Here is a 26112-nt window from a genome sequence, read left to right as displayed (position 1 = left end):
TTAGTCATAGCCCAAGTATGTGAGGATGTGAGATGGACTGAGATAAGGTTTATGGACGATGTACTGACAATGCCTGAGGAGGAAAAAGTGGATGCCTGCAGGGGCCCCTTCTAACAAGCAGAATAAAACAGTCCAGTACATTAATGTGAAATCCATGTTTATAAATCTGAGAGACACACAGAAAAACAGGAAAAAGTATATTTAATTTTCTATTAAACTTCCAACCAGAATACATTTTCCCAAAACAGAACTTAAAGCTTTTACATAACTGACAAGAATTTCATCATGATCAACACCAGATTTTACCAGGAGAAAACAGGTAGCATACTGATTATATTCCTTCTCTGCTCTCCTGGCATATCTAATCTGTTTTCAAAGTGAAGTATTATCAAATCCTGTGAACCTCAAAGCAGCATTCTAGTGCCTGCTTACTTCTGGATATTTTATTTATTTTTTAATTCCAAAGTAGTAATAAGAAAAGTATTTTATACCAAATTCCTAAAACCTATTCTAAAAAAATGTTGTTAGAGATCCCCTTTACAAGATCATTTTAATGTAAGCAGCAGCAAATTGGTTAGAATGGAAGTCTGAAAGCATTTGCATGACCTGCTATTACAGTCTTTAAAAAATGCTCATTCCATTGATAGGCCAAACTATTTATAACTTTCCTCTCTTCCTTCCAACTAACCTCAACAACAGTAAGCAGCCTAATTCAGCTCTAATTTTTACAAAATTGTCCACATTGATTAGAACAAAAGCTGTCACAAAGCCCCACCATGTACCATTTGTAGGTGTTAGTGCCTCAAGCTTAGCCATAGAGAAACCAATGGAAATTGTTAAGAGAATTAAGATCTCTAACCACAGAATTTAGGTGAGAGAGGTCCAATCAAACCCGGCCTGTGCCATATTATTAATAACGTCTAGTTTTATTCTACTTTTTTTGTCAAAAATATCAAGTACTGACTGTTTACTGAGCTCAAAGTTTAGCTTTGCCTGGCTGAAGCTGTAGATTCTGAAGTTTCATTGCCATGCCCATGTTCCCAGAAATCTTCAATTTGCCTTGAAAGAACGCCTGAAAAGAAAGAAAGATTCTGTGAAATACAATACAATATATTATCCCAAATGCACCCCTCCAGACAGTTACAGGTTATTATGGATGAGCAGTTTGGTAATTCCAACAGTTCTTGCACACACCTCACATCCAGCAACAAATGCATTGTCCAACTATAGAACAGTAAACTGAGGAACTCTTATTCTCATTATACTTGTGATACGTAAAGAGAATAAATCTGTTTGTTTCTTAAAGATTGCCACAGCATGGGTCTGTACCTGGAGCAGGCAGAGCACCCCATGTTTGGGTGGTGACTGTTCATAGTAGACAAGCTGATTATTTCAACTGCACACAATAAAGCCACAGTGACAGCAGGTGCCACAACTGATTTCTTAGCTCAAATCCTCCTCAGCCTTAACTGGCTTTGTTCCTGATCAATTCAATTTTACAAATCTCGTTTGTGAAGCAGACATGCAGAAAATTTGGATTTTTTCCTCCAGACCTTGTAGGGAGATAAACTGCATGCACCAAAATATCCAAACTGTAAAGCTGGAGCTGCTTCTGAATTTTCTACATGTATATTACAACATTTCTCTAATGTGCTTTATCTTAAAACTAGACGTATTTCAGTTTGCAAAATTTACCCCATGATTACCAGACCAAAATCATTAAACAGTTACCCAGAGCATTTCAAATTTGGAGGCACAGCAGAGCAACTTAAAATTAACTTAAACATCTGGTTTACTTATACACTATGACTATTTTTGGCATACAGAAGAATAAAAAAAAAAAATGAAACCTAAACTTCCCACTCAACAACTACAAATAATCACAGACATTCAGTGGATGCTCACCTCAAATTCTACTTTTCAGCATCAAGATGACACCTTACACTAATGCTAGCTTTGGGGGTAAAGCCCTCCAAACAGAGGCCCACATTCCTTATTTCTTATAGCATGTTGAAAAAACTGGATTGCCCCTCTTCTTTGCAAACCAAGCACTATTATATTTCCTTCTGGGATATAACATAGGACATATCCCTGCAGGATGTCTGACATAAATCCCTGTCCTTCTTGATGAATCTCACATTGGCTGATTTCTTCAGAGCACAACATTAATTGTTATTTTTCACATCAGCCATGGCAGTTTTGGATGAAAACATTCAAATTATTTCAACTTAAACACATTCAAAACAAATCAACCAGTTCCCTGATCAGATCATCTTTGCTGCACTTACTGTCTGAGGGTTCATTTTGCCAGTCATGAGTGCCAGGAGATCAGCATCAGCCATTGTGATTGTACAATCTGCCTTCTTATCTGCAAGACAGGAGTTGAACAAAGACTCAAACTGAGAAGCTAAACAGTTATAGGAGCTACAACTACGTGGAGCATCCCTTCAGACCACAGGTCAACAAATGGTACCTGAAGTATGTACATGTAAGAGCCATTAAAAAAATATCAGCAAGAGGCCACCCAAAGCCAACAGGCAGCTGGGCCACCTTGTAGCACAGACCACCCCAACACTGAAGAAAGATGGGCCTTCCTGAGAAGCTAAGCAAATTCATTCCTTGAAAATAAATAATAATCTACTTGTAACCAGACAGAATGTTCATTGAAAGCACTGATAATCATCTTTCAGTTTTATCAAGCTTATATTTGCTAGTATGAAGATGAGCTTGGAATAGATGAGTTTTCCCCTGTGACACTTCCTGAGATATTCATTACTGACATTTCAGGCATTTCCTGCCCTCTCCTTCCATGGGAACAACATGTGCATTCTAAAAGCACTCATTTGAATTAATTCAAGTACAGAATTTTCTAGGATCTTCTTACTAAAAGCTGGAAAATTATTTTAATAAGCTCTGATATAAATACTGATACATAAATCAAAGGGCTAAAACCTGCACACATCGTTTCCTACACTCATCTTATTATTAGATTGAAATCTTCAATAAATTATTGTCCATGCAACAGAAGACTGTGGTCTTCTTTTTGTAATACCATAACAATGAATTTCTGAATCAAATCCCCTGTCATGTTTTTCATTAGAATTTTGTGATGCAAGTTCATGAATATATCAGATTTTGAAGACTGCCTCTCATCTTTGGTTTTTTTTTTTTCATTTTCATTACTGGGGTGTAATGACTCCAGATTTGAAACAAGGCATTTTCATGGCAAGGATACAAATCCTGTGTTTTCAATATTTTTATGGGGTTCCCCAACACTACCCAGTCTGTTTCTTATTTCTGCTGTTTTCAAAATGGAACTTCAAGTTTATGTCAGCTGGTACAGCACTGAAACCAATCAAGTTTTGTTGCTTAACTACCTGCAGAGGAGAAGTAACTTGACAAGGCAAACCAGTTTACTGTTTACCAGTGTCTCTAACAAAGCAACTAAAGAAACAGCTGCAAATTACTTTTTTGGCACAAATTTTAAGAGGTGAGAGCAAAAAAATCCCTGAGGTTTGATTTTCACTTTTTTTTCCATTCTGATTCCTGTGAAATCATATGATAGATCTGACTGTAGCCTCTAAGAAAACACACTATTATCTCTAGACACATTCAGAATAGAAGATGTTTAGTTCTTGGTCTGAAGCACCATGGATTAGAAGTGTCAGTAATGAGAAAAGTTTAAAATTAAGGTAGCTCTACATCATTTTTGCTCAAGGTCACTACAGCCTGAACAGAACATGAGTCTATATTCATTAGTTTTACGTGTGTTCTGCAATGACATAATGCAAGAGCACTGACCTGAATTAAGTGCCACAGAGCCTTTACCATTTTTCACATCTACTACCCAAGTTGCTTCTTTCCCATCAGGACCATCTTTTACTTTGAAGGCAAAGACTCCACCAATTTTCTTGACAAATTGCTCTCCTTCCTGTAATGACCATGGAATAAGAAAGTAATTTACTTCAACATAATTTTCAGCTAGTCTTAATTTAACAGAAGTAATTAAAAAACTTCCACCATTTCTACCAATATAAAAATATCTATTCCCCCCATTAGGCATCATTTAAACAACCATCAAAAAAATCTAAACAAACAACTCAAACTATGACTATATTGAAATTTATTAAACTAAGAATAATCTTAATATCCTTATCCTAACCTAAGTTTTACAAAATGTGATTTCTTCTTCTAATCACAATTACAAAGCAATCACCTAAAACAAAATTTCTTTGGCTAGTTAGCTCCTCATATACAATCTAGACTTGCCTCCACTCAAATATCCTTATGCAGGTAGGAACTACCTGGAAAAAAAAGTAATTTAAAATCATGGCACAGTGTAAAAAGTTTCTGGCAAAATCCAAATCTGTAACATCTGCTTCAAAGAGCAGTCCTGAAGAAGTGATGGATGCTAATACATTCCCAACAGGTTTCACACACATTCTGCTATCCATTAAAAATCTGTCATAGGTAAAAGAAGTAGTCAGATACCTCTTGGAGCCTCTTTTCAATCTCTTTGAAGACCAGGTGTGCCTTAAATCCATCAACAGCTGCACTGAGAGGCACAGCCGCAATACGGCCGTTGCTGAAACAAAAACCCCATTAATTTAAACACATTAAATCACATTTTCAGCATCTTCAAATGATCACAAATAGGCCTAACACCAGCAAGAAACATTTTAGCAGGACAGAGCAACTCTGGTATCAAAGTGAAGCTTGCTTTCTTGACAGCTTGAATTACATTCACTCCAGATATCTGGGTGTTCCGTGTGTATAAACTGAAGATTAATTTTATAATGAAAGTAAATCATTAATCTTATTCCTGATACTCTGGAGAAATCACCCTGATGCCTGATAGCAACACAGAACCCAGTTCTTGATTTCTGCACGGCACACAGAGCCAAAGTGCAGAGAAATGTCCAAAGAAATGTGAATTCAAGCAGCAGGAGGAACAAGTTCACTGCTACTACCATCTCTTGGCAGCAGAGTCCAAAACTGTGGTGAGGTTCAATACTGCAAAAGTGACAGAATTGCTCAAGAAATGTTGCTGGAACGTACTGAGGTGGTACTGGCACTGCCCTGCAGATGTGTGACAGGGCAGCAAGAGTGGGCACAGTCTTGTCCGAAGGAGACACATCCATTTTGTCAATAAACCACGGCTGTAAGGTTCAGAAAAAGCCGCCAAACAAAAAGCAGAACCGTTTCAAAAACTAATGCAAAACGATCAATTCCTGCTGCCTTCATGCACATTCTTGCCAGCTATTACTAAAGCCACAGGCTTGATCTGGAACCAGTGATTAACTGTATGTCCACTGCTGAAGGGAACTGGTGTGAAGGATCTTCATAAACATGGAGGCTCACCACCTTTCCCTTAATTACACAATGCACTTCATCTCAGTTACATAAGGGGTGTCTGAGCACATCAGCCACACTGTTCCATTCCAAAGTCTGACACACATTGGTGCAACTCCCTGTGTCAGGGATCTCCCACACAGAGCCTTTGGGAGAACTAAAGGGTTTTAAGCTTCTCTTGTGTAAGAAATAAGTATTGCTAAGATTTCTGTTGATTGAGTTGTACTTAAGAAAGCATTTTTAAAATTCTGAGCACCAGTGAAGGTGAAATGACCCATAGTAAATTAAACTTAAGCTCTCACTGACTGGAAGGACTAGTTCTAGCAGGACCTCAAGGCTGATGATATAAGAATAACAACAGTCTTTTTCCATAATATGACAGTATTTTTAAAGACAAAGCTCAAAGCAATGGAAAAAGGTGTACCCCTGTAAGAGTCTTTTCCCTTCAGATGTAAAACTGTACCAACACCCACTGATTTTGTGAGCATGTTTGAAGAGAATCCTTGAGAAGACATTTTTCCTCTTCTTTTTCTCACATGGTACAACCTTTCTTATGGATTTAAAAAAAGAGACAGAATTATCACTCCTGACACTACAAACAGTCACTGCTGCAGCCCATCAAAGGTCAGTGGCTTCTCTCATCACCTCTTCCACAGGTTATATTGTCACCTCCCAGGAACTGCACAGTTCACAATTAGCTGAAACAGATGTCAGAAATATGAGCTAGAAGAGAGGGGTATGCTTATTTCTGAAAGGCCAGCATATGACAAATTCTGCTGTTTGCAGGTTTTCAGACAAAATAAAGCACTGGGATGGAGCTTTAAAATCTATAATGCCCACAATAAGCAAGTCAATCTTTCTAAGGAAAGCTGAGAGTGAAAACGTAAAGGCAACTGTATTGTAAGTCTTCCCTGAAATACCAGACTAACACAAATTTTAAGTGCTCTCCTCTCAATTCCTGTCCATTTGAGCATTGAGCTACAGCAGAGTGCAGACAGCTTCACAGCAGTGTTCTCTCACTCTCAAATAGGCTACAATTCCAAGTGCAAATTCTGTAGCCAGTAACGCATCTGAATTCTAAGAAATTACAATATCACATGAAACAAGGCTGAAAATAATCCTTCATAGAGCTACACCAGTAACAATTTTAGCAGTGAAAGGAGTGTTTTCTCTGTTCCCATGGATATCTTGCTGGTTTTGGCAGATCCATAATTTCAACTGATTCATTTTAACGTGGCCTGTTTTATTCTTGGAATGGTTTTAATTTGTTTGGTGGCTTTTTTCCTCCGAGCATTACTCTTCCTTAAGGACAATCACACGAGCCATTTCTACAAGCCAACTGGAGCTTTTCAATAACTCTCAGTGCACAGTGCGACACGAGAGTGCGAGATTTAACCTCAGTACAGATATGCAGTTCTGGAGGAGTACACAGGAGTTACACGTGCTGGGTGTTTTAGTTTACAGAGCAGTCTCCTCCTTGAGCAGCGGCAATAACTCTAGAACAACCAAGTTTGGAGGGCACAGGAAGCCGCACATCCAGGCTGGGCCAGCTGCGCTCTGCCCCAGCTGAGCGCTCCGGAAGGCCTGGCGGTGCAGCCCGCGGTTCTCCCCGTGCCGGGTGAAGCCCCGGCCTGTGTCAGCCCCGGCTCACCTGCTCTCCCGGGGGAAGCCCATCCTGTAGAGCGTCAAGACCACGGCCCCGCCGATGCCCAGGTTGTGCTGCAGCGCGACCTTCGCCCCCGGCACCTGCCGCCGCCCCGCCAGCCCGCGCAGCTGCCAGCAGAGCTCCACGCACTGCGCCAGCCCTGAAACATCGAGCGCAGAGCGCGCCGTCAGCCAGCCGCCTCCCCCTCCACGCCGCGAGGGACACGGGATTTGGGAAACTTCCAGGGATCCGAGCTGCCAGGAGTGAGCTGGGTGTCCTTGGGAAACCCGAGGGAAGGGGAAGTCCTTTGCGTCGCAAGCCTGACACTCTCCCATTATGCTCGCCCTCAGTCTCCCCCCACTATTCCCCATCAGCTCTCTCTGCTGTCAGGGTTCCACCGCACGCACAGAATCACAGAGTTAATTAGGTTGGAAAAGAGCTCCAAGATCATCGAGTCCAACTTACAACCAAGCACTGGGTGCCAATCTTTCCTTCAACACTCCACCACCTCCCAGGGCAGCCCATTCCAATGTTTAACCATCTTTTCTGTGTAAAAATTCCTCTTAATGTCCGGCCTAAACCTCTCCTAGCAGATTGAAGCTCATCCTGTCTCTGGCTGTCTGGGTTTCAACCTTTCCTCAGGGAGTTGGAGAGAGTGAGAAGGGCCTCCCTGAGCCTCCTTTTCTCCAGGCTGAGTCCCCCACAGCTGCCTCAGTCATTCCTCACAGGATTTGTGCTCCAGACCTTCCCCCAGCTCCATTGCCCTCCTCTGGACATTCCTCACACTTTTCTCCTTTCCCCCATCCCTTCCTCCCCCTTCCCCTGGACAATTGCACAGGTCTTTGGACAGGCAGACAAGGAATCTGCATTTCATGCACAGAATTTTACACATTGCCAACTAGAACAATATGAAGGAGTTAAGGAGTTTTAAAATTCCAGTCACAGATGAGAATGAACAGGTTTCATTCATATTCTCTCGGCCTCAAGGAGAGAGTGTGTACTGTGGTGCAGCCTGCCCTGGAATGGTTTGAATATTTAAGAGGATTTACACGACCCTTGTTTAGCATGTAACTGGCCTCAACACTGTTTCCAAGGGAAATGAAGCTGACAGGCTGAAGAATTTACTGACTCTTCCTCCATCCCATGGCAATGCCAGTAAGTGCCCCTGCCTTTATCACTGTGTAACAGACAAAAATTAACATACACTTGGCAATGCAGTACTCTCATCCTGTTACAGATACCCACAGCATCATTTATCCAGAATCCTTTTCCCCCAAAGTTTCCTAAACTTCCCCTGGCCCCCACACTTAACTGCATATTGTATCTCACTGTTACAACTGTTTAGATTAAGCTTTGGTGTTTTACAAAGTTTCATTTTCTCCAGTTTTCTGACAGCTTCTCATTTCCAAACAAGGAGGGTGAATGATCTCCAAAAATCCAAACACATTTTGTCCAAGAGCTAACTAATTTAGAAACAAGCACATCAGTTTAAAAAAAAAAAAAAAAAACCACAAACAAAAAAAAGGGAAAACCTATGTTGGCTGGAAATGGTGACCAAGTGAGTTTCTGCTGTAAACATCAGATAAATATTTTGACATCCAAGACATAACAAAATTGGCTTCTAGTACAGCTAACAATGGTACAAGGCTATTCAGAGACACTATAAATATCCAAAACCAGAATTTTAAGGATGACATCATATTAGAATAGTTATTCAAATACTATTCAGGAGTTGTACTACTGAGCAATTATTTAGGAAAGGTTAGGCTGTGTTAACCTGCCCTAACACTTGGATTACTTGGCAAGAAAACTGGGAAGAAGCTTTGAGGCCCTCATGTGTCAAGCACAGGTGGAAGCACCTGCCTGCTCAAGAGCTGTATCTCTTATCTAATGATAATAATCTTTTATCGAATGGGTGTGATTAAATGAAGTGGTTTTGCATACCTGTGGCACCAAGAGGATGTCCCTTGGAAATCAAACCACCACTGGGATTAATAACCCATTTTCCTCCATAAGTATTGTCTCCTCTGTCGATCAGGTCACATGCTCTTCCTATAAAACAGTACTTACGTAAGAAAAATGTTCTTTTTTTATTATTATTATTTGTAAGTGATTTTTCAGTTCTGCTGTAACTCACCAGAGATGCTGCATGTCAGTCAAACCCTAGGAAATGTAACAGCTCATATTTCACAAAGAGCAAAAATTAGCCAAACTACACCGAGACGTGCTCATACCAGTGGAGGAAGCATAACATGGAAGAGAAGCATTTGGTACAAAAGTTGTTTTTAATTTGCAGTTGAATTGTTCTGTTGGTATATACAGCATTATGATATAATCAGTTTAATGAAGCTATTTATATTTTGTTCATTAAACTGCAGTGATAATTATGGTTTTGGTTAGCTGTAATTTGTGACCCCCAGGACTTGGAGGGTGAACACACCACAAGCCCTTGCCACAAAGGCCAACTAACACTACCTTGGGCTGTATTAAGACATTAAAACAGTAAATAAAACCATTCAGAAGACTAATGCTTGGAAATATTTAGCTTTGCAGACTACAGACAATTCTCCCTTTTAAGCAGGCTTTTACTCATTTCTTCTTGTACCAGCTTCTTCAGCTTACATTATTAACAATGAAGTTCCATGGTGCCACTAAATGAAAATACCAGGTTAGATTTGCCCATCTAAATCTACAGTGGTTTGTAGCATTTCATTAATCTTTATGCCTGATTAGTCTATCATTCCAAGGTAAGTTTCATATAATATTAAGGCCAGACTGACTAAGGGTTTTGAGAACAGCACTATTAAATAACCATGAACAAGGCTAATTAATCAAATAGACAAGTACCACCAGGATTATTCTGCATCAATTAAAGGAATGAACCTAAAGAGCTTAATGTAACCTGTTTAAATATGTCAAACATTCATGATTTTTGCTGCAGATACCATAAGAACACAGCAAAAATGACAGTAGAAAGCAAACATTCAAAGGCAAACACATAAGTCTTCCTGGAGTTCCATAAATGTCTGTTTCAGTAAGAAAGCTCAGACTTAATATACCACCTAGTGCCAGAATATGGTATTTTCTCACAATTTAAACAAATTAAAGAAAGATTATATCAGATGATAATCCATGCAAAGCAAGTATATTTTTAGAATTTAAATATATCATGAACTGAAATAGCAGTTCAATGTATTATTTATTTGAAATCATAAAACACCCTCTTCAGCAGAAAAATTTAATGATTTTACTTACACAGAGCTAAATTCCATGGCCATTGAATCTGTTGTAAATTCAGCAAATTCACTGACATTAAACTGATCTGGACAGACTGAGCACAGTTACACAATTGACTTTAGATGCATGTTGACAATTTGCCAACAACTCTGAGGCAAAGATGTTCCAAAGATCAGTGACTTGCTAAGGCCCCCCACAGGCAATTCTTGTCCTATTTTTATCTTCTTAAAAGGAAATACATAGATGGAGGGAAATCTTGGGATAAGATTATAATAGAATACAGCTCCAAAAAAAGGGCCCTAAGATTGAGATCACAGGTGTTCTTAATTTGGACATTTTTGGTGCTTTCCATTTTAATAGAACAATTATCTCCATTGCTGCTATTACCTTCTGGACACAGTCCCAGAGCTTCATAGGTGATTAACTCATTAACTGAGAAGCAGTCATGAAGTTCAATCACATCAACATCTGTAGGTTTCAGCCCTGCTTTTTCAAAACATTTTACTGCAGCTCTTTTAGTCATATCATAGCCAACCTGAAAAAAAAAGGAGAAATTCTACGTTAAAATATCATAACAGAAATATAACTCACAGTTTAATTTTTACACTTATTTTTAACTGTGCTTCTATAAATCCTGTCTGTGAAAGAAGGAGAAGGTATTCTGGTTTATTTTAATGCATCACATGTCAAAGTTTGATATTCATACAATAAAAACTGTCTTGAAAGAAGTAACACATTCTAAGGTTTATTGTTGGCATGCAAAACTTTTCTGGGGAATATCCTCTATTTCTTCAACCTTGATCACAACCCAAATTATTCCTTTTGCATGACTCAGACCAACAGCCTTGAAACAAATCCTCAAGCTGTCTTGTTACCTTTTTCTGTGATCCACCTGATTGTTTTAAATTTCATTACTTTTATAAAGAGAAAAATGAAAGGAATTTTCTTTTGCTGTTCAAGTTGTTTAAAATCAGCCCATAATGATTTGTTAAAGCTAGGTTTCTGATAGCCTTACTCCATATCTCTTCAAATAAAATCAATTTTACATTCACCACAAAGCATATGTTTGCTCACTGACACAAAAATGTTTACAGCATCACTAGGACTAGCAGGTACTAAAAAAAAATAAAAAACAAACCCCCAAAACCAAACAAAAATACCCCCACCAAACAGCAACCCAAAACTATAAACAAAAAACCGCAGAAAAACCACTCAAATTAATACCAGGGAATACAGAATTGTAAACCTACCATCTTCATACAACTGTTTCCTTCAAATGTGCTTGGATAATCAGTAGCCATCACCTGGGCTAGAATTTCCACAGCTTTTGCCTGCAACTTATGTCTTTTCACAAACTCCTCATTAGCCAAAACTGCAGCTGCAGCACCATTTGATGTTGGACTGATTGAAAGAAAAATAATGATGATATTGTTCTAAATCAGTAATGTCAATATTCATTAGATTGTTGATCTTCCATAGATTTATCTTTTAATACAAACCAAGAAAACATCAAACAAAACCCCACTTTCTTTGGCTGATACCACTGAAACTATAAATTCCATCAGTGCTTACTGGACACTTTCAGTAATATTTATAACAGACATTTGAAAATCATGACATTGAAATAGAAATGTATCATTAATGTTTTTCAATTTAGGATAAATCAAAATTTCTACTTGGCTATAAACAGATATATGTACACCCTCCAAGACTGCTTAGGAAAAGCTGAAGAGAAGAATTAAGACTTGACAGCAATGGATGCACATTAGTAAAAGAACAGAGAACCCCAAAGTACAAAACTTATTCCAGCTCACTGTATTACACTGAGAGCAAGTATCTAGTGTTTGGTCATGACAGAGTTTCCACATTTGTTTTATTTATAAAAAGTTTTACTTAAAGCAATCTGTAAATTATAACTGACACACAAACAGACTTTATTTAAATAGATGTCCTACCATATTTGTCTTAACATCAACACCTATTTCACAATGCAAAGTCCTCTCCTTACCAACACTGTAAGACAGTCAAGAAATCAAAAATTTTGCGAGAATGCAGAACTTGATCTAATGTGTAGGTCTCTTGGAACTGGGAATACCTAAGGAAAACACACAGATGCCATCTCAGATTGAGCTGTAGGCATATTAATATCACACTATTAATATCACACTATATAGGTAACTATAGAGCTCTTTTTACAAAGTATAAGGCACTGGATAGAGAATTAATTTTTATATATTTCTAAAATAATTTACTTATTTTCTCATTCCATAATTAAGAACATATGCGGAAAATATTCTGAACATATTCCAAAAATACTACTTTGTTGTGCTTGAATTTTTTTTAACAACCAGAGATGTTGACTATAAAGGCAGAGTACATGACTCACGGGTTGTTGGTTGAATGGCTGTGGTTCTTCCATGCAACTTTTGCAAAGTATTCTGGATTTGTCCCTGAAAGGGGAAAGAAAGCTGTGTTGAAATACTTTGTTTACTCAAACAGTGCTGACATAACAGTTTAAATATTGTGTCATAAAAATCATGACCCCTACAAGTATCTTACAAGAGACACACTGTTATGAAGACTTCCCTTAGAACTCAGCTGAGGTTTCAAAATTAGATAAAGACTACTAAACATGGCTGTATTTTAGCTGACAGAACAACCCACTTGCATATTTAACACTTAGATAAAAACACAGAAAACAAGTGCATTTTATTTGATGTATTATCCTATTACTGAAACTTAAATGCTCATTCTCCTATCAGTGTGAACAACTGCAGTGAAATATTAGATTCTAAGTTTATATTTTCTTCATATAATAGTTTAAAAGTGCAAATAAAAGATGCACAACAGGCCAGACTGTTACCTTGGAGCCAATTCCCTTGTCTGGTCAGGGGGTAGCAAAGAGCAGTGGCAGCAGCCTTGTACTAGGTACTAAATCAAATCAAATACCCAACAGCTTTTGCCAAGTAGTTCAGTCCCACGCCCATGTACCTATCCTAAGGCACAGGGATAAAATGCAGGGAGTTATGCAACCTTAATGCTACTATTTCTTAAAACAAAATCCTATTATTTTTAAATCACTTCGTAAAGAGAAGGCAATGAAAAAAATGTATTTTAACAGACCGTATTTGTTCATATATTCTTTGCCAGCGCTTGCAAACATCTGAGGTGCCACTGGAGCACTTGATAGGCCATATTTCTTTATCATAATTTCCAAATGTTTGTCTATAGGATTAGTTCTGTCTGCAAACTGAAAATAGAAATACAAAGTAAATAATAATTTACTTTTCAACATCACCACAAAACTGTTACAGATTTCAAGCAAATGAGAGATTCTTCTAATATTTCAGCAAATCCCTGAGCAGTATGTTGCACTTCAGTGACACGTTCAGAAGTATTGACAATTTCCCAGGTACAACAAAAAGAGTAAATAAGCAGAAAATGCTTAATATTATAACCACTGCACTGATTCATGGCAAGAATCACTGCTACATGATTTCTATCACAGTCACAATTTTCAACAGGGGACTTTGAGTATTTTTCGCCTCACTTAAAATCCTACAGTTAATATAGTTTCAAGTGATAAAATTAATTAATATTCTATTAGTATTTTCAATGAGCTTATACGAAATATCATAAAGCATGTTAAAAAATAGCTCTCATTTTTATCACTTGCCAAATTTAACATTTTTCACCCAAACCTCTTGAATATATTATCGAATTTGGCAGTTCTGCAGTTAAATGACATATGGGCTCTAATATTGCTTGCCTTAAGGCAAAATACAAACAAACCCCCACACACTTCTACAGTAAAAACAAACAAAAGTCAAGAAGCCCTTAGTTTTTGGGAGAGTGTATTAACAAGTCAGCTGAGTAAGCATCAGGCCAGAAGATCCAGAATCTTTCTTTGATGTACTGTGTTGTTTGAGGAATACACTTCAGTTACTCAAAGCTTCGCTATTTTATCTGATATTTTCCTTTTCCCCCACTAACCCAGCCTTTAACATAATCTTGGCAAAATACAACAAACATGACACATGAATTTTGCATGGAATGTTTTAGAATTTATTTTTATAGTATGTCATAGCTGCCATCAGAATCACAAAACCCACTAGAAGATTATTTAGATCAAACTAATGATTTCTTTTGTCATCATCTACAGCAACACAGTAAAGCAAGAGGTGTTATTGAGAATACATCTCAGAGAATGAGGAAGTGTATCTCATGTACAAACACAAAACATATCAAGTGTTTCAGACACTTACACCTGAAGAAAGAGATCCCTTTGCCATCTTCTCAAAGCCAAGTGCCAGAACACAGTCTGCCAAACCTTAAAATAAAATGTGGGGCTATTTAAAGCACAATGTGATTATAAATGACACTATGTACTAACAACTAGTCCATTACAAGATATGTACACAAACACCTAGCAGCTGCTCTTCGTTCCTCCTTCATTTTTGAAAGAGTCAAATTAAGATGGACAAGATATTGATACAAAGACACTGATACCTAAGAATGAAAGATCACTACAGGATTGGGGTTTGACAGCAACTCTCATAGACAACCAAGCATTTATGTCTCAGCTACAAATGCTAAACAATCATACCCAGTGTTACTACAGTTCTCATTACAGAAACATCAGCATCAGTGCAAGAAAGTATCAAAGTCCACAAAGGAACTGCAAAAACAGAGGAAATACTCATCTGCCAGTTCAAAGCACGGTCTGTCAGTCTGCCCTCTCTCACCACCTCCAAAAATGTGTTAGTTAAACACTTGTATTAACTTCAAGTTAAAAAAAAACTGCTAAGCTTTTTAGCAGATTCTTCTTTCCATCCTGGACAATCTAGTGCCTGCAGCACTATTAATGCCACTTGTTCTGCACTCCTCCAAATGATTATTGAGAAATATTTAACTGGCAGAACTGACCAGGTTCATACAGCTCGTGACACAGGAAAGGGCATGGACATCCACATACACCATCCTACTGCATCCCAGACAATCTCTTAGGTGCACAGGGCAAAACAACCCACCTCCTTCTATAAGCTGTTTGGCCATGAACAAAGCAGTGGATCCAGTAGCACAGTTGTTGTTAACATTGATGATGGGAATGCCAGTTAGACCCAGACCATGGTAGATTGCCCTCTGCCCAGAGGTTGAGTCACCTTCAAATAGAAACACAACATTAAAATAAGGTACAAACTCACATAAAGGAATCCTGCCAGGTATGTGCAGTGCTACCAATTAAACTGTAAACTTGAACTTCTGAGCTGTCAGCTTGAGTATGGCTCTATCACAATAAAGAACCTCAGAAAGAAGATGAAACTCCTCAGATTTTAAACCAGAAGTTTGTCCTGTTTCTGTTTCACAGGCTGTGAATCAAAGGGACATAACTGGACTGGACAGAAGGGTCTCAGAGGTGTGGCTTGGGAGCTGCTCTAGGTATCACAGCAGACTGACCCTACTTCAGTTGCCACAGTTGTTAATAGAGAACCAGAAGGAAAGTAAATTAAAAGAAATAATTTTGGAATGGAAATGTATTTCCCCTTAATAGAAAGCTTATTCATGGCATTCCTCATACTTTATCCACACATCCACAGATGTCTGCAGTTGTCACAGAAGTCATATCCCATTCAAACAACAATACTCACCATAAACATAACCCACACATGCCTGCTTCACTGCTGAATAAGGAATCCCAGCATCAGCTAAAGCTGCCTGGCCTAAAAAAACAGTTTGAAAGTTGGAAAAAAAGTTGAAAAGTTGAAAGGTATAAAAAAAAAGGCAGCTCTCACAACCATAACAAGCAAATCTAGAGTAGTATGTATGAGTCCTATTCACAAATGAGAGCTGTAGAAATTCCTTATTATATGGTGCAAATGGTTAATATATTGTACCTCATTAGGACAACTTCACAGTATCTAGAATTCTGAACAAGCTTCTTTATCAGAAAATTTCACTCATTTAATTCTGTGTTGATGCACCAAGGTTGTTCATCTCAATGAGAGTATGTTTTGAATAATATAGGTAAGCATTAAACTATTTAAGTTTAATACAATCCAATCATATTTTAAGCCATCCTGGCTTAAGCCACGAAGGGCTGACCTGGACATGTCAGTTATGGATTTGGTGAAAGTTGTCTGAGTTTTAAATCTGTTTTTTAGATTCATCTCTTTATTGAACAGTAGCTTTCCCTTCACATGTGTAATAAAAATATTGACTGTAAGACTTAAAATAAGCGTCATCAATCAAAAAAATGCTTTATTACTAAATTACCTGCTTCCTTAGCCATTTCAGGATAATCAACACTCTTCTCATTAGGCTTTGAAAACTGACAAGAGAAAAGGAAGAAAAACAAGCTGAGAATAAATTACAGTGAGATTTAATTAATATTTTGCTCAAATTGGTATATTTAAAAGCTTTATATTTAATTTAGAAATAAGTTTGAAATAATGCAAACAATGTCATTTCATCAGCCCAAAAGTGCACGTGCAAAATCTTTACAATTCCCAAGTGCTGCTGCCAGACCCTGCAATGGCTTAAAAAAAAAAAAAGTAAAAAAAAAGTGCAATTTTATGGGAGCTGAGGGGCATTTCTGGTCAGTGTTAAAGAAGGCCCATGACTATGGAGATGGACAATAATGCTGTCCAAAGCCTGTGGATGGAACAGAGAATAACTGCAACTTTCACCAATTCATCATAACATGTGACATAATATTCATGGAAGCTTTGATTAATACTTCCCTTCTACTTCATTTTTTTTTGTTACACTTCTATTTGTAACAAGAAAATGTTTTCTCTTTGTAGAGAATTTATCACACCTTACTCTTCACCATTGGAGTAGAGGTGACATTTCTATTTTCTTTGCACTGTGACTCATTAGAGACCACCACAAGTACATGTGGTTTGCATTTCTACATCACTTACAGAAAGTGTCACTGCTAAAAGAAATCCTCATGTTAACTACTTATAGTCCCACAAACTATTTGATGACACCTGTCATAGCATATAGAAGTTAATTTGCTGCCTCCTTCTGCATATCTCCCTGACTCCAGACATTTGTACCACTTAGCAGTCCCTTACCACTTCCTGCAGTGACCCCTTTTGTTGATTTAGACAGAGAACCTATACAGCGAAGGTCATAAGGAAAAACAGTTGGTGAGCTGATCATTGTAGAAGTCTGTGAGAGGGATTGATAGTGCTTGTGCTAACAGAGAGGAGAAAAGAGTACTGACAGCTCCTCAGGTCATGCTCAATTGGTAACTGAGATGATCCACTTCTGAAAATGCAGAGCACTGAGGAACTGACAGTTACAGAAAACTGTAGACTGTTGTTGTGAGAAGGTATAACAAACTTTAGCAGTCATTACATCCTTAATGTTAATCAAAGAGAAGCAATACAGTCCCAAAAGGTTTCATTGCAAAATACTTAGGATGCAGTATGGACGCTGACAGGTTTTACTTGTCTCTTCCATGAGGACATCACAAGTGAGCTCAATAACTTCTATTACTACATTCTGTGATCTAGTCCAATAAACAAAATTAACAGAATTGTCTTTAACCTTTCAATTCCTCCCCTATCACATCACATGCTGGAGAAATACCCATGCAGCAAAAAGACAAAAAGTTATTATTTAAAAGGTAGCTGGGGGAGGAGTTTCTGACTACTCTGCAAAATACCCAAGTTGTCTTAAGATTCAACTATCAAGACAAAAATGGTTCTTTTACTGTTCCTCTTTGGAAATCATAAAATCATTTAGGTTGGAAGAGACCTTTAAGATTAAGTCAAACTATTACCCCAGCACTGCCAAATTCAGCACTAAATCACGCTCCTAAGTGAACATCTTCGTGTCTTTGAAGCCCCCCAGGGATGATGGTTCCATCACTACCGTGGGCTGTCTGCTCCTGGGTTTGACAGGCCTTTTGGTGAAGGAATTTTACTTAATCCTAATTCTAACCTTAAACCTTATGGAAACTTGAGGCCAACTCCTCTTGCCCCGTTACCTGGGAGAAGAGCCCCACGCCCACCCGGCTACCACCTGCTCCCGGGGAGCTGTGGAGCTGAGCGGGGCGAACAGTGCGCTCACAGCCCAAGGGCCAGGAACAGAAACGCCGCAGGACAGACCCTGCAAGGCCCTGCCCTCCCCGAGCCCCTGCCCTGGGCCCTGGGCCAGCGGCTGCGGGGACACGGGGACACTGTGCCCGCTGCAAGGCTGTTGTATCGACCTGCTCTGTGAAGCACCACGTTCACCTTGGCCGGGGTCCGGCCTCCCCCACACCCCGAGCGAGGGTGAACTTTGCGCGGAGCCGCTGCCGCCGGGCCGGGACCGAGCTCTGCCAGCGCGCTCCTGAGGGGCCACCGCGTCCCGTGAGGGGCTTCAGCCGCACCGGGGAGGGGACGGGCGGCTCCCGCAGCACCTCCCCCTCAGCGCCGACAGGGGACAGCCGGGGGCCGCCGCCGAGGCCGGCCTTGCCCGGACCGCGTCCCTCCGCGCACACACGCCTGCCGGGGAGGGCGGCGGTACCTTGGTCATGGCGACGCCCACCACGAACACCCGGCGCTCCATGACGGCGATGACGGCGGGACGAGCACTGCTGTCCCCACTGCTGCTGCCGCTGCGTCCCGCGGGCCCTCAGACACGGCGGGGGCGGAGCGAGGGGCAGGAGCCAGACCCTATAGACCCGCCCCTTAAAGGCGCAGCCCTTCCCCTGCAGCGGACCGTGTAAGCGCTGCCGAGCTCCCTCTCCAGCAGCCGCTGCCCCTGGGAGGCGGGGCGGAGGTGCCGGTTCCGGAGCGGCCGTGCTGTGGCTGTGGCGGGCGGTGCCCGGGGCGGGGCGGAGGTGCCGGTTCCGGAGCGGCCATGCTGCGGCTGTGGCGGGCGGTGCCCGCGGCGCTGCGCGGGGCGCGGGGCCGGGCGGGCGCGGCCGGGGCGCAGCGGGGCTCGGAGGTGCTGCTGAGCGCGGCCGGCGGCGGTGAGTGCCGGGACTCGGAGTGCGGCTCCACTTCTGCCACGTCCTGGTGGAAACACCTCGGCCTGGCATCAGTGTGGCCGTGTGCTCCCAGCGCGGCGCAGCCCGAGCGGGGGTGACAGCCCTGCCGAGCCCGGGGCGCTCATTGTTGTTTTGCTTTCAGTTATGCCCTGTATAACCTTTTGTTCAAGAACGCTGCTGCTGAATGAATAGCTAGATACTTTTTTTTGCCCTAAGGTTATGTGTGCAGGAGACCTCAACGTAAGAAGTTCTGGTTTGCATACTTCAGATCTTTCTAACAGCATTAACATGCAGTGATAAAGGTGGGACAGGACCTTGACGTGTCTGTGCACATTTATTCGTGAGAGCCACGAAGCACTTTGAGGTTTGGTTCAGATTGCCAATGAATTTACTTTCTGTGTAACTGTTGCAGGAGCTTATAACCGGTTCTTGGTATTTTGCTGGTTACAAAGACATTGAGTAGTTACCAGCTGTACATTTCCCTAGCTGGTACCCGCTGTTCACTTGTGTCTCATTTCCAATGTGGCACACCCCCGGTTCGATAGCTGGCCACTGCCATAGGCAGAGGGATAAACAGAGACTTTCCAGCAGGGCAGAAGGACCAAGGCAGGTGTGAGGTACAGCTGTGCACCTACAGCACAGCAACAGCATCTTCCAATGTGAAAGCCTGGGAAGGGAGCAGAAGTCCAGACAAGGAAATAGGAGATGTTTTTTTTCTCTCCAAAGCATACGGAAGCCATTGGATAATAATTTACAAATCACATGTGCAAAGGAGAGCTAGGTAGATGTTGTGGTTTTATTTTTCTGCTTGGACTTAGGAACTTTGAGTGAATTCCTTTCTGCTGAGGAGCTTATAATGTTGAAATTAAATGGAGTTCAATTTCAAAAAGGTTCTGGAACATGAACTGAGAGTGACCTGTCTGTGCTGTTCACATGCAAACAGAAATCCCAAGAGGATGGTTTCCTTCATTAGGGAATATACTTGAACACAGTAAGACTGTACAATAAAAAATAAATTAAGCAACATTCAAAGGAGAAACCTAAGATGAATCTTTTTTGTTTGTTGTTTGGGGTTTTTTTCCCCATTTCTGCAGTGATTCTAAGAAAAGTTCTTGGATGTCCTGTTCATTTTCTTTTCTAAAAGTCTGCTTACTTACAGTCTTCTACAGTGCTACTGAATTTCTCAGTTGTTCTGCATAACTGGATTTTGTAGACATGATGTGCCACCTCCAGTTTTAAAATAACTGATTGTTTTAGAATATACTTTATATGCATTTTCAGGAAGGAGAAGATGCAGCATATGCAGATATTATTCCCAGTTGAATTACTGTGTCAGAGAACTAAATGAAGTATAACTGAAATTGTCTCCTATTACTAAGGTATTGCTGAAATCCTAATGAACCGACCCCACGCGAGAAATTCACTGGGAAAAGTATTTGTAAATGAAGTGAGTATGGGTCTGGCCTGTGAGTGTGTTTGGAACCATGATCAATAACTAACTGCACTGAGAACAGTTGTGGGAAATAAAAAAAAACTCATGTTGAAGGGAATTGGGAGATGGCATTGGGGCAAGGCAGGTGAACCTGGAGAAAAACAGATTGTAACAGTTACTGCCTCAGATGTGGACAGAGATATCTGGGTTATTTAAATTATCTAAGTTAATTTATTGAAGTTAACTCAGATGCAAAGTTAATGTCTTAAAGCATACTCATTGTCACACCTTAGCAGGTGAACTGTTCAAGGATGACACATTCTAGAGAAAGTCTGGTTCATGCCTGGACAGGAAGGGAAGTTTTAGGTGCAACGAAGGTTCATCTCTGAATGGAAGGAAAAAAGAGATGGGGAAATGTGTCATTCTGAATTTGTTGTGGAAGAACCTGTAGGTTGCACTTACATGATTTCCATGAATTTTCTGGCACCTGCAGGGAAAAAAAACAAACTACTTCTATCATTGATTGGGCACTTGCTATAATTTCAGTGTAGATACACATCCATATGCCTACATTTTTTTTTTCTCGTTTGCACTCCCTCCCTTGTAGCTGTTCAGTGTCCTGGAACAGCTCCGCTTCGATGAGCAGGTGCGAGTGGTGGTGTTCAAGAGCCAGGTGAAAGGAGTGTTTTGTGCAGGTGAGTAGCAAAGGCTCTGCAAACTCTTCTCAAAAAATGTGGTGGCTCTTAGAGCCATGCACCAATCAGATCATGCAGAAAAGCAGTTGGAAATGAATGCTAAAATAAATTTTAAAAAATCTGTGAAAAAGGCACAGAAGAGCACCCTCGTTACTGCTGCAGCCCAAATGTCCACGCTCCAACTTCCATGGACCTTACTTAACTGGAATGCTGTATCTCCAGACTTTTTAAATGGTCTGTTGTCTGAGGGGGACTGGAGAGAACACTTCAGATGTCTTTTCCTAGATTCTAACCTTTTTCTCCTTTATTTAGGAGCAGATTTAAAGGAACGTGCAAAGATGGATGATGCAGAAGTTGGAGAGTTTGTTAGAAGACTGAGAAATCTTATGGATGAAATAGGTAAAAGATTATGTCAATTGGAAAATTTATCCTAGATCACCTAGTGAAATATTTAGAAATGCTGTAGGATGAAATAACTAGCAGGTTATCCACCTAGGATTAGCTTTCCAAATGGCTTCAGCTTATGCCTGAAAGAGAGATCCAATCAGAATTAAAAACCAACCATCCTGCTGCCCCCTCCCAAGGACAAGATGCACTTCTTATCCACAACAAAGCACATACATACCTATGTAATAAATACCTGCTCTAAATTCTTTATTCCACACTTCTGTGGAATCCTTGGGAAGCAAGTTCTGTGTTGCTTCTCCTACTTCTAGTACATGTTTAGAAACACTCAAAATATGGCAGAGACCTAAGAACATGGACTTGAATCTCTGAATGGATTTGCTAAATGGATTTGTGGAATGTCGGGACGGGGGTTGATCTACAACTCCCTTGCCTCCCTTTTTCTTTTTCTTTGCAAAAGGAATATGAACTTCTGCAATTAATTTTCTTTCCCTGTCTATGAACTATTCTGCTCTCACTAGAAAGAAATGAAATACCAAAGTAAAATCTAAAATACCAATCAGAATTGCAACAATTAAAAAAAAAAATTACAGAAGCAGTCAGGGTAGTTACAGGAGAGAACTAGCTCACCTCTGAAGTTTGCATCCAGCTGCCTGAGTAGTTAAAGTATCAAGCAGCTAATCTCCAGATACATCAAGTTCCTCAGCTATGAGGCAATGAGGTTAAACAGTGTTTACTGTTCCTGTTTTCAGGAGCCTTGGCTAACAAAAGCACCACAAAAACTGAACATTGTGACAGGGCCTAGGGAGGGTGTCTTCTCTTTGGCTGTTTAACTGCAACAGATGAATATGCATGTCATAAATTTGCAAGGAGATGATTGATCCCATTTGTGTTACACCACTTTGTGTTTGAAAGCTTCTCTGTATGGAAGAAGCATGTTTTGCATTCTTACTAAGAAAGGAGAAGTGCACAAAGATCATTTTTACTGTTTCCAGACTGAAAATTTGTATCAGAAGAAAATGAGTTCTTGAACAATTATGAACTGAAAGCTTTAGAACTTAAGGATTTAAATTGCAGGACCGTGTGAAACAGAACTTGTGGAACACAACTGTGCAATCTGTGCTCTCTTCTGCAGCTGCCCTGCCTGTGCCCACGATCGCTGCAATCGATGGCTACGCCTTGGGTGGTGGATTGGAGCTGGCCCTGGCCTGTGACCTCCGAGTAGCAGGTTTGTGTTACTCAGTGTAGCAATCTCCTGGCAATTGATGGCTGCATTTTTAAGAGAACTTACACACGTGACAGTGGATTGTTAATGGAATCCAAGAGTTTGAGTGAAATTTAACAGAAGGTTGTACAGAAGTTGGACATTCAGTTACTATTTGGAAAGTAGTTCCTATGCTTAAAAAGTAAAGCCTGTTTTTAGGTAAAATTAGGTTTCCTCTAGAAAACTATTTATTAGTAGGATTGAATAGTTATTCTTAACTTAATACTGGATCAGATATACTCTGGCTAGATCTAACCTTCCCAGCTTAAATCAGTTTGGGTTGAAAGACATTTCTTCTGTTTCCATGCTTCCATCCATTGTATTTCATCTAGCAGGGACCTGAGGTTCATTTTTCTAGCTAAAATTGCTATACTGGGGTATGCAGACTTAAGACAGACATTGAGAAAGTATTGTAGTATTCAGAGTTTCAGGCTACCTGGAGAAATGGAGTTCCAGTTCAGTATTGACAGTTTCTAATTTTATTGATCAATCTGGAAAACTTCTAGTTATACAAATCAAAATGTAGCTAACCCTACATTTATTTTTTAATAGCTTCATCAGCTAAAATGGGCCTTATTGAGACCACACGAGGACTTCTGCCTGGAGCAGGTAACCTTCATTAAAACTTAACCTTCATTAATATTCATAAAATCTCACTTTCTCAGCTGTATTGTAAATATTTTGCCATTTGAGTATGTTCTTGAACACTTGAGGTGTTTTGAATGTAAATTAGAAGTAGCATCTTACAGTCATGAAAGAGATCTATGAATCAAGAGTTCTGTCTCAGACATACTCTGAATTTAGGGAAGTCCTTTTACACCTTTTCCTTTTTATCAAAATACTGAAGCCTTTCAGATTCCTCAAAAAATGTTAATGTGTTCAGCCAGTAGTTTTTAAAGAAACATATGATCCCTTTATTTTTTAAGCCTCCTGGTTTTATAAGGAGACAAAATACTACTGGGGCATTTGTCAGAAATGGAAAATGGTGTTTTCCCTGTTGTCCTAAGGTGGAACTCAGCGCCTGCCCAGATGTGTTGGAATAGGTCTTGCAAAGGAACTCATTTTCACTGGCAGACAGGTTGATGGAGAACAGGCGGCCTCCATGGGGTTGGTAAATCACTCAGTGCCACAGAACAGCGAGGGAGATGCAGCTTACCAGAGAGCTTTAACTTTGGCTAAAGAAATCCTGCCCCAGGTAAGTGCATTGTTCATGGGACCAATGTAAAGACAGCATTTGTGCTGTCCTTAAGAGAGAGCAAACAAACACCTGACATTCCTTTCTCTGAAATACTGAAGTCTTGGTTCCTGATCTTTAAATCTGTTCCTTTTTGTGAATGCAGTTTTTGTAGGAACAAGTGTTCTAACATCCAGCTGCTTAACTCACAGGACAGTTTTACCCCCTAGCTGCAGCCACACAGATCTGCAGGACACATTGAAACCTTACACCATATTCATCTGTGAACTGCAGACAACACCAAATTGATTTTTAAAAAAATACTTAATAACTTACTGCAAATTTCTGTAGACTAAAATGTCATTTGGAACTAGGATGATAATAATACAACAACTAATATATTATGAATTAATTTTAATTTTTTTTAAATATTTTTTTGTGGTTTGTTTTTGTTTTTAATAAAGGCACCGTTTGCTGTGAAAATGGGAAAACTGGCAATAAACAAAGGAATAGAGGTAACAATTATTTTTGTTTAAATACTGAGGTGAATGAAAAGATTAGCAGCTCTTACAAATTACTACAGTAAAAATGTTTAGAACTGATTATAAAGTTATGAGTTATAAAATTTTTCTTTATATCAGACATTTAAAACCATTTCAGAGGTTTTAAAAAAATTGTTTAAAGATAAAATTAAAATGGCAGGTTTTTTTTTTTATACAGATAGTAACATGTACTTCTAATATTGGAGTGAAGATCACTTACTATGACTGAGAGTGACTGACTGCTCTCATTGATTTGAGAGTTATGAAGTAGCTTTGAGGGCTGTACTTCAGATAAACCTCACACCTTTCCTCTCCTTCCCAGGTTGACATTGCATCAGGGATGGCTATTGAGGGGATGTGTTATGCCCAGGTAAACTGCCTTCAGAATTCATTCCTGAAAGGAACAACTGTACATTAGTTATAGAATGAGCTTTACAAATGATTTTAGTTTAATAAATTCAAAACTATTCCTCCCGTAGTTCTTTGCAGCAAGTTTTGAGAGTGTGCACCTTTCTCAGCTAAAGGAACGATACAGGGTATTACATTATACTGTGTCTCTCAGCATCTTTTAAGATGATGAAGATTATGGAAAATGCTTTTCTTATATAATCTATGGGGTTTTTCTTAGGTGCTTTGTTTGTGAGTTACACTACAACCCTGTCTCTTTTTTCCTAATTTCAAAACATGGAACTTTATCATTGAAAGAAATGCAATCTTAGTCTTGGATCATTACTGCCAAATTAGGCAGGACTTAAAAACACATCAGACTTGTAAATGGAAAACATACCTTTCTTTTCTTTTTTTTTTCTCATGTAGAATATTCCCACCAGAGACCGTCAGGAAGGGATGGCTGCCTTCAGGGAGAAGCGACCACCTCGGTTCACCGGCAAATAACACTTTCTGCTTCCCCTTGAGTCTCTGGAGATAAAGCAGGACTGAGGAGGATCCACTGATTTCTTATGATTATTTTTATGACACCATTCTGTGCACTTAACTCCTTGCCTAGGACTGCATTTCTAACTACTCCACTGGTTTGTTTTTCTGTACAAATCTCCAAATAAAGATTTAACTTTGTACACCTGATCTTTAAAGCACATTCACATGAAGTCAGTAGTTAGGGCTCTCAGACAGATGTCAAGTAAGGAATATAGAGAACCTTTGGCTCACCATAAGCAAATTAAAAAAAAACAAAACACAGTGCATCTTAACAGGAAAAACAAACACTGGAGAGAAATTTGATTTATAAAGATGTATCGGTGCTCCTCCAACTGCTTTGACAGAACAAGCAGTACCAGCACAGAGCAGTGGCCCTTCATGGCAGCTCTGCTGTGAGTAGTGCAACACTGACCCACTCCAGGAACCCAAACTCACCTCCCTTTG

The 26112-nt window shown here is 39.8% G+C and overlaps 2 protein-coding genes across 2 annotated transcripts; one reads left to right on the top strand and one right to left on the bottom strand.

The window, feature by feature from the left end:
* Positions 1–183: 183 nt before the first annotated feature.
* On the bottom strand, positions 184–18886 carry SCP2 (sterol carrier protein 2). Its single transcript, XM_015636207.3, has 16 exons — positions 18755–18886; positions 16508–16562; positions 15883–15954; positions 15265–15396; positions 14500–14564; positions 13358–13484; positions 12621–12684; positions 12243–12329; positions 11485–11635; positions 10622–10769; positions 8942–9049; positions 7004–7157; positions 4492–4585; positions 3802–3931; positions 2289–2368; positions 184–1072 (listed from the first exon to the last, which is right to left on the bottom strand). Exons 1-16 carry the CDS (start codon positions 18794–18796, stop codon positions 977–979), a joined length of 1605 nt encoding a protein of 534 aa, XP_015491693.1. The 5' UTR covers positions 18797–18886; the 3' UTR covers positions 184–976.
* A 218-nt stretch (positions 18887–19104) lies between these two features.
* On the top strand, positions 19105–25815 carry ECHDC2 (enoyl-CoA hydratase domain containing 2). The gene is made up of 10 exons (XM_015636208.2): positions 19105–19202; positions 20600–20667; positions 21260–21347; positions 21660–21746; positions 22888–22980; positions 23569–23625; positions 24024–24211; positions 24655–24705; positions 25055–25102; positions 25549–25815. The coding sequence occupies exons 2-10, from the start codon at positions 20617–20619 to the stop codon at positions 25624–25626; spliced, it is 741 nt and encodes a 246-aa protein (XP_015491694.1). The 5' UTR covers positions 19105–19202; positions 20600–20616; the 3' UTR covers positions 25627–25815.
* Positions 25816–26112: the final 297 nt, after the last annotated feature.

Source organism: Parus major, chromosome 8 (assembly GCF_001522545.3).
Source record: "Parus major isolate Abel chromosome 8, Parus_major1.1, whole genome shotgun sequence".
NCBI classification, from domain to species: domain Eukaryota; kingdom Metazoa; phylum Chordata; class Aves; order Passeriformes; family Paridae; genus Parus; species Parus major.
The sequence above is the reverse complement of the archived record's forward strand: the minus strand, read 5'-3'. Positions and strand labels throughout refer to the sequence as shown.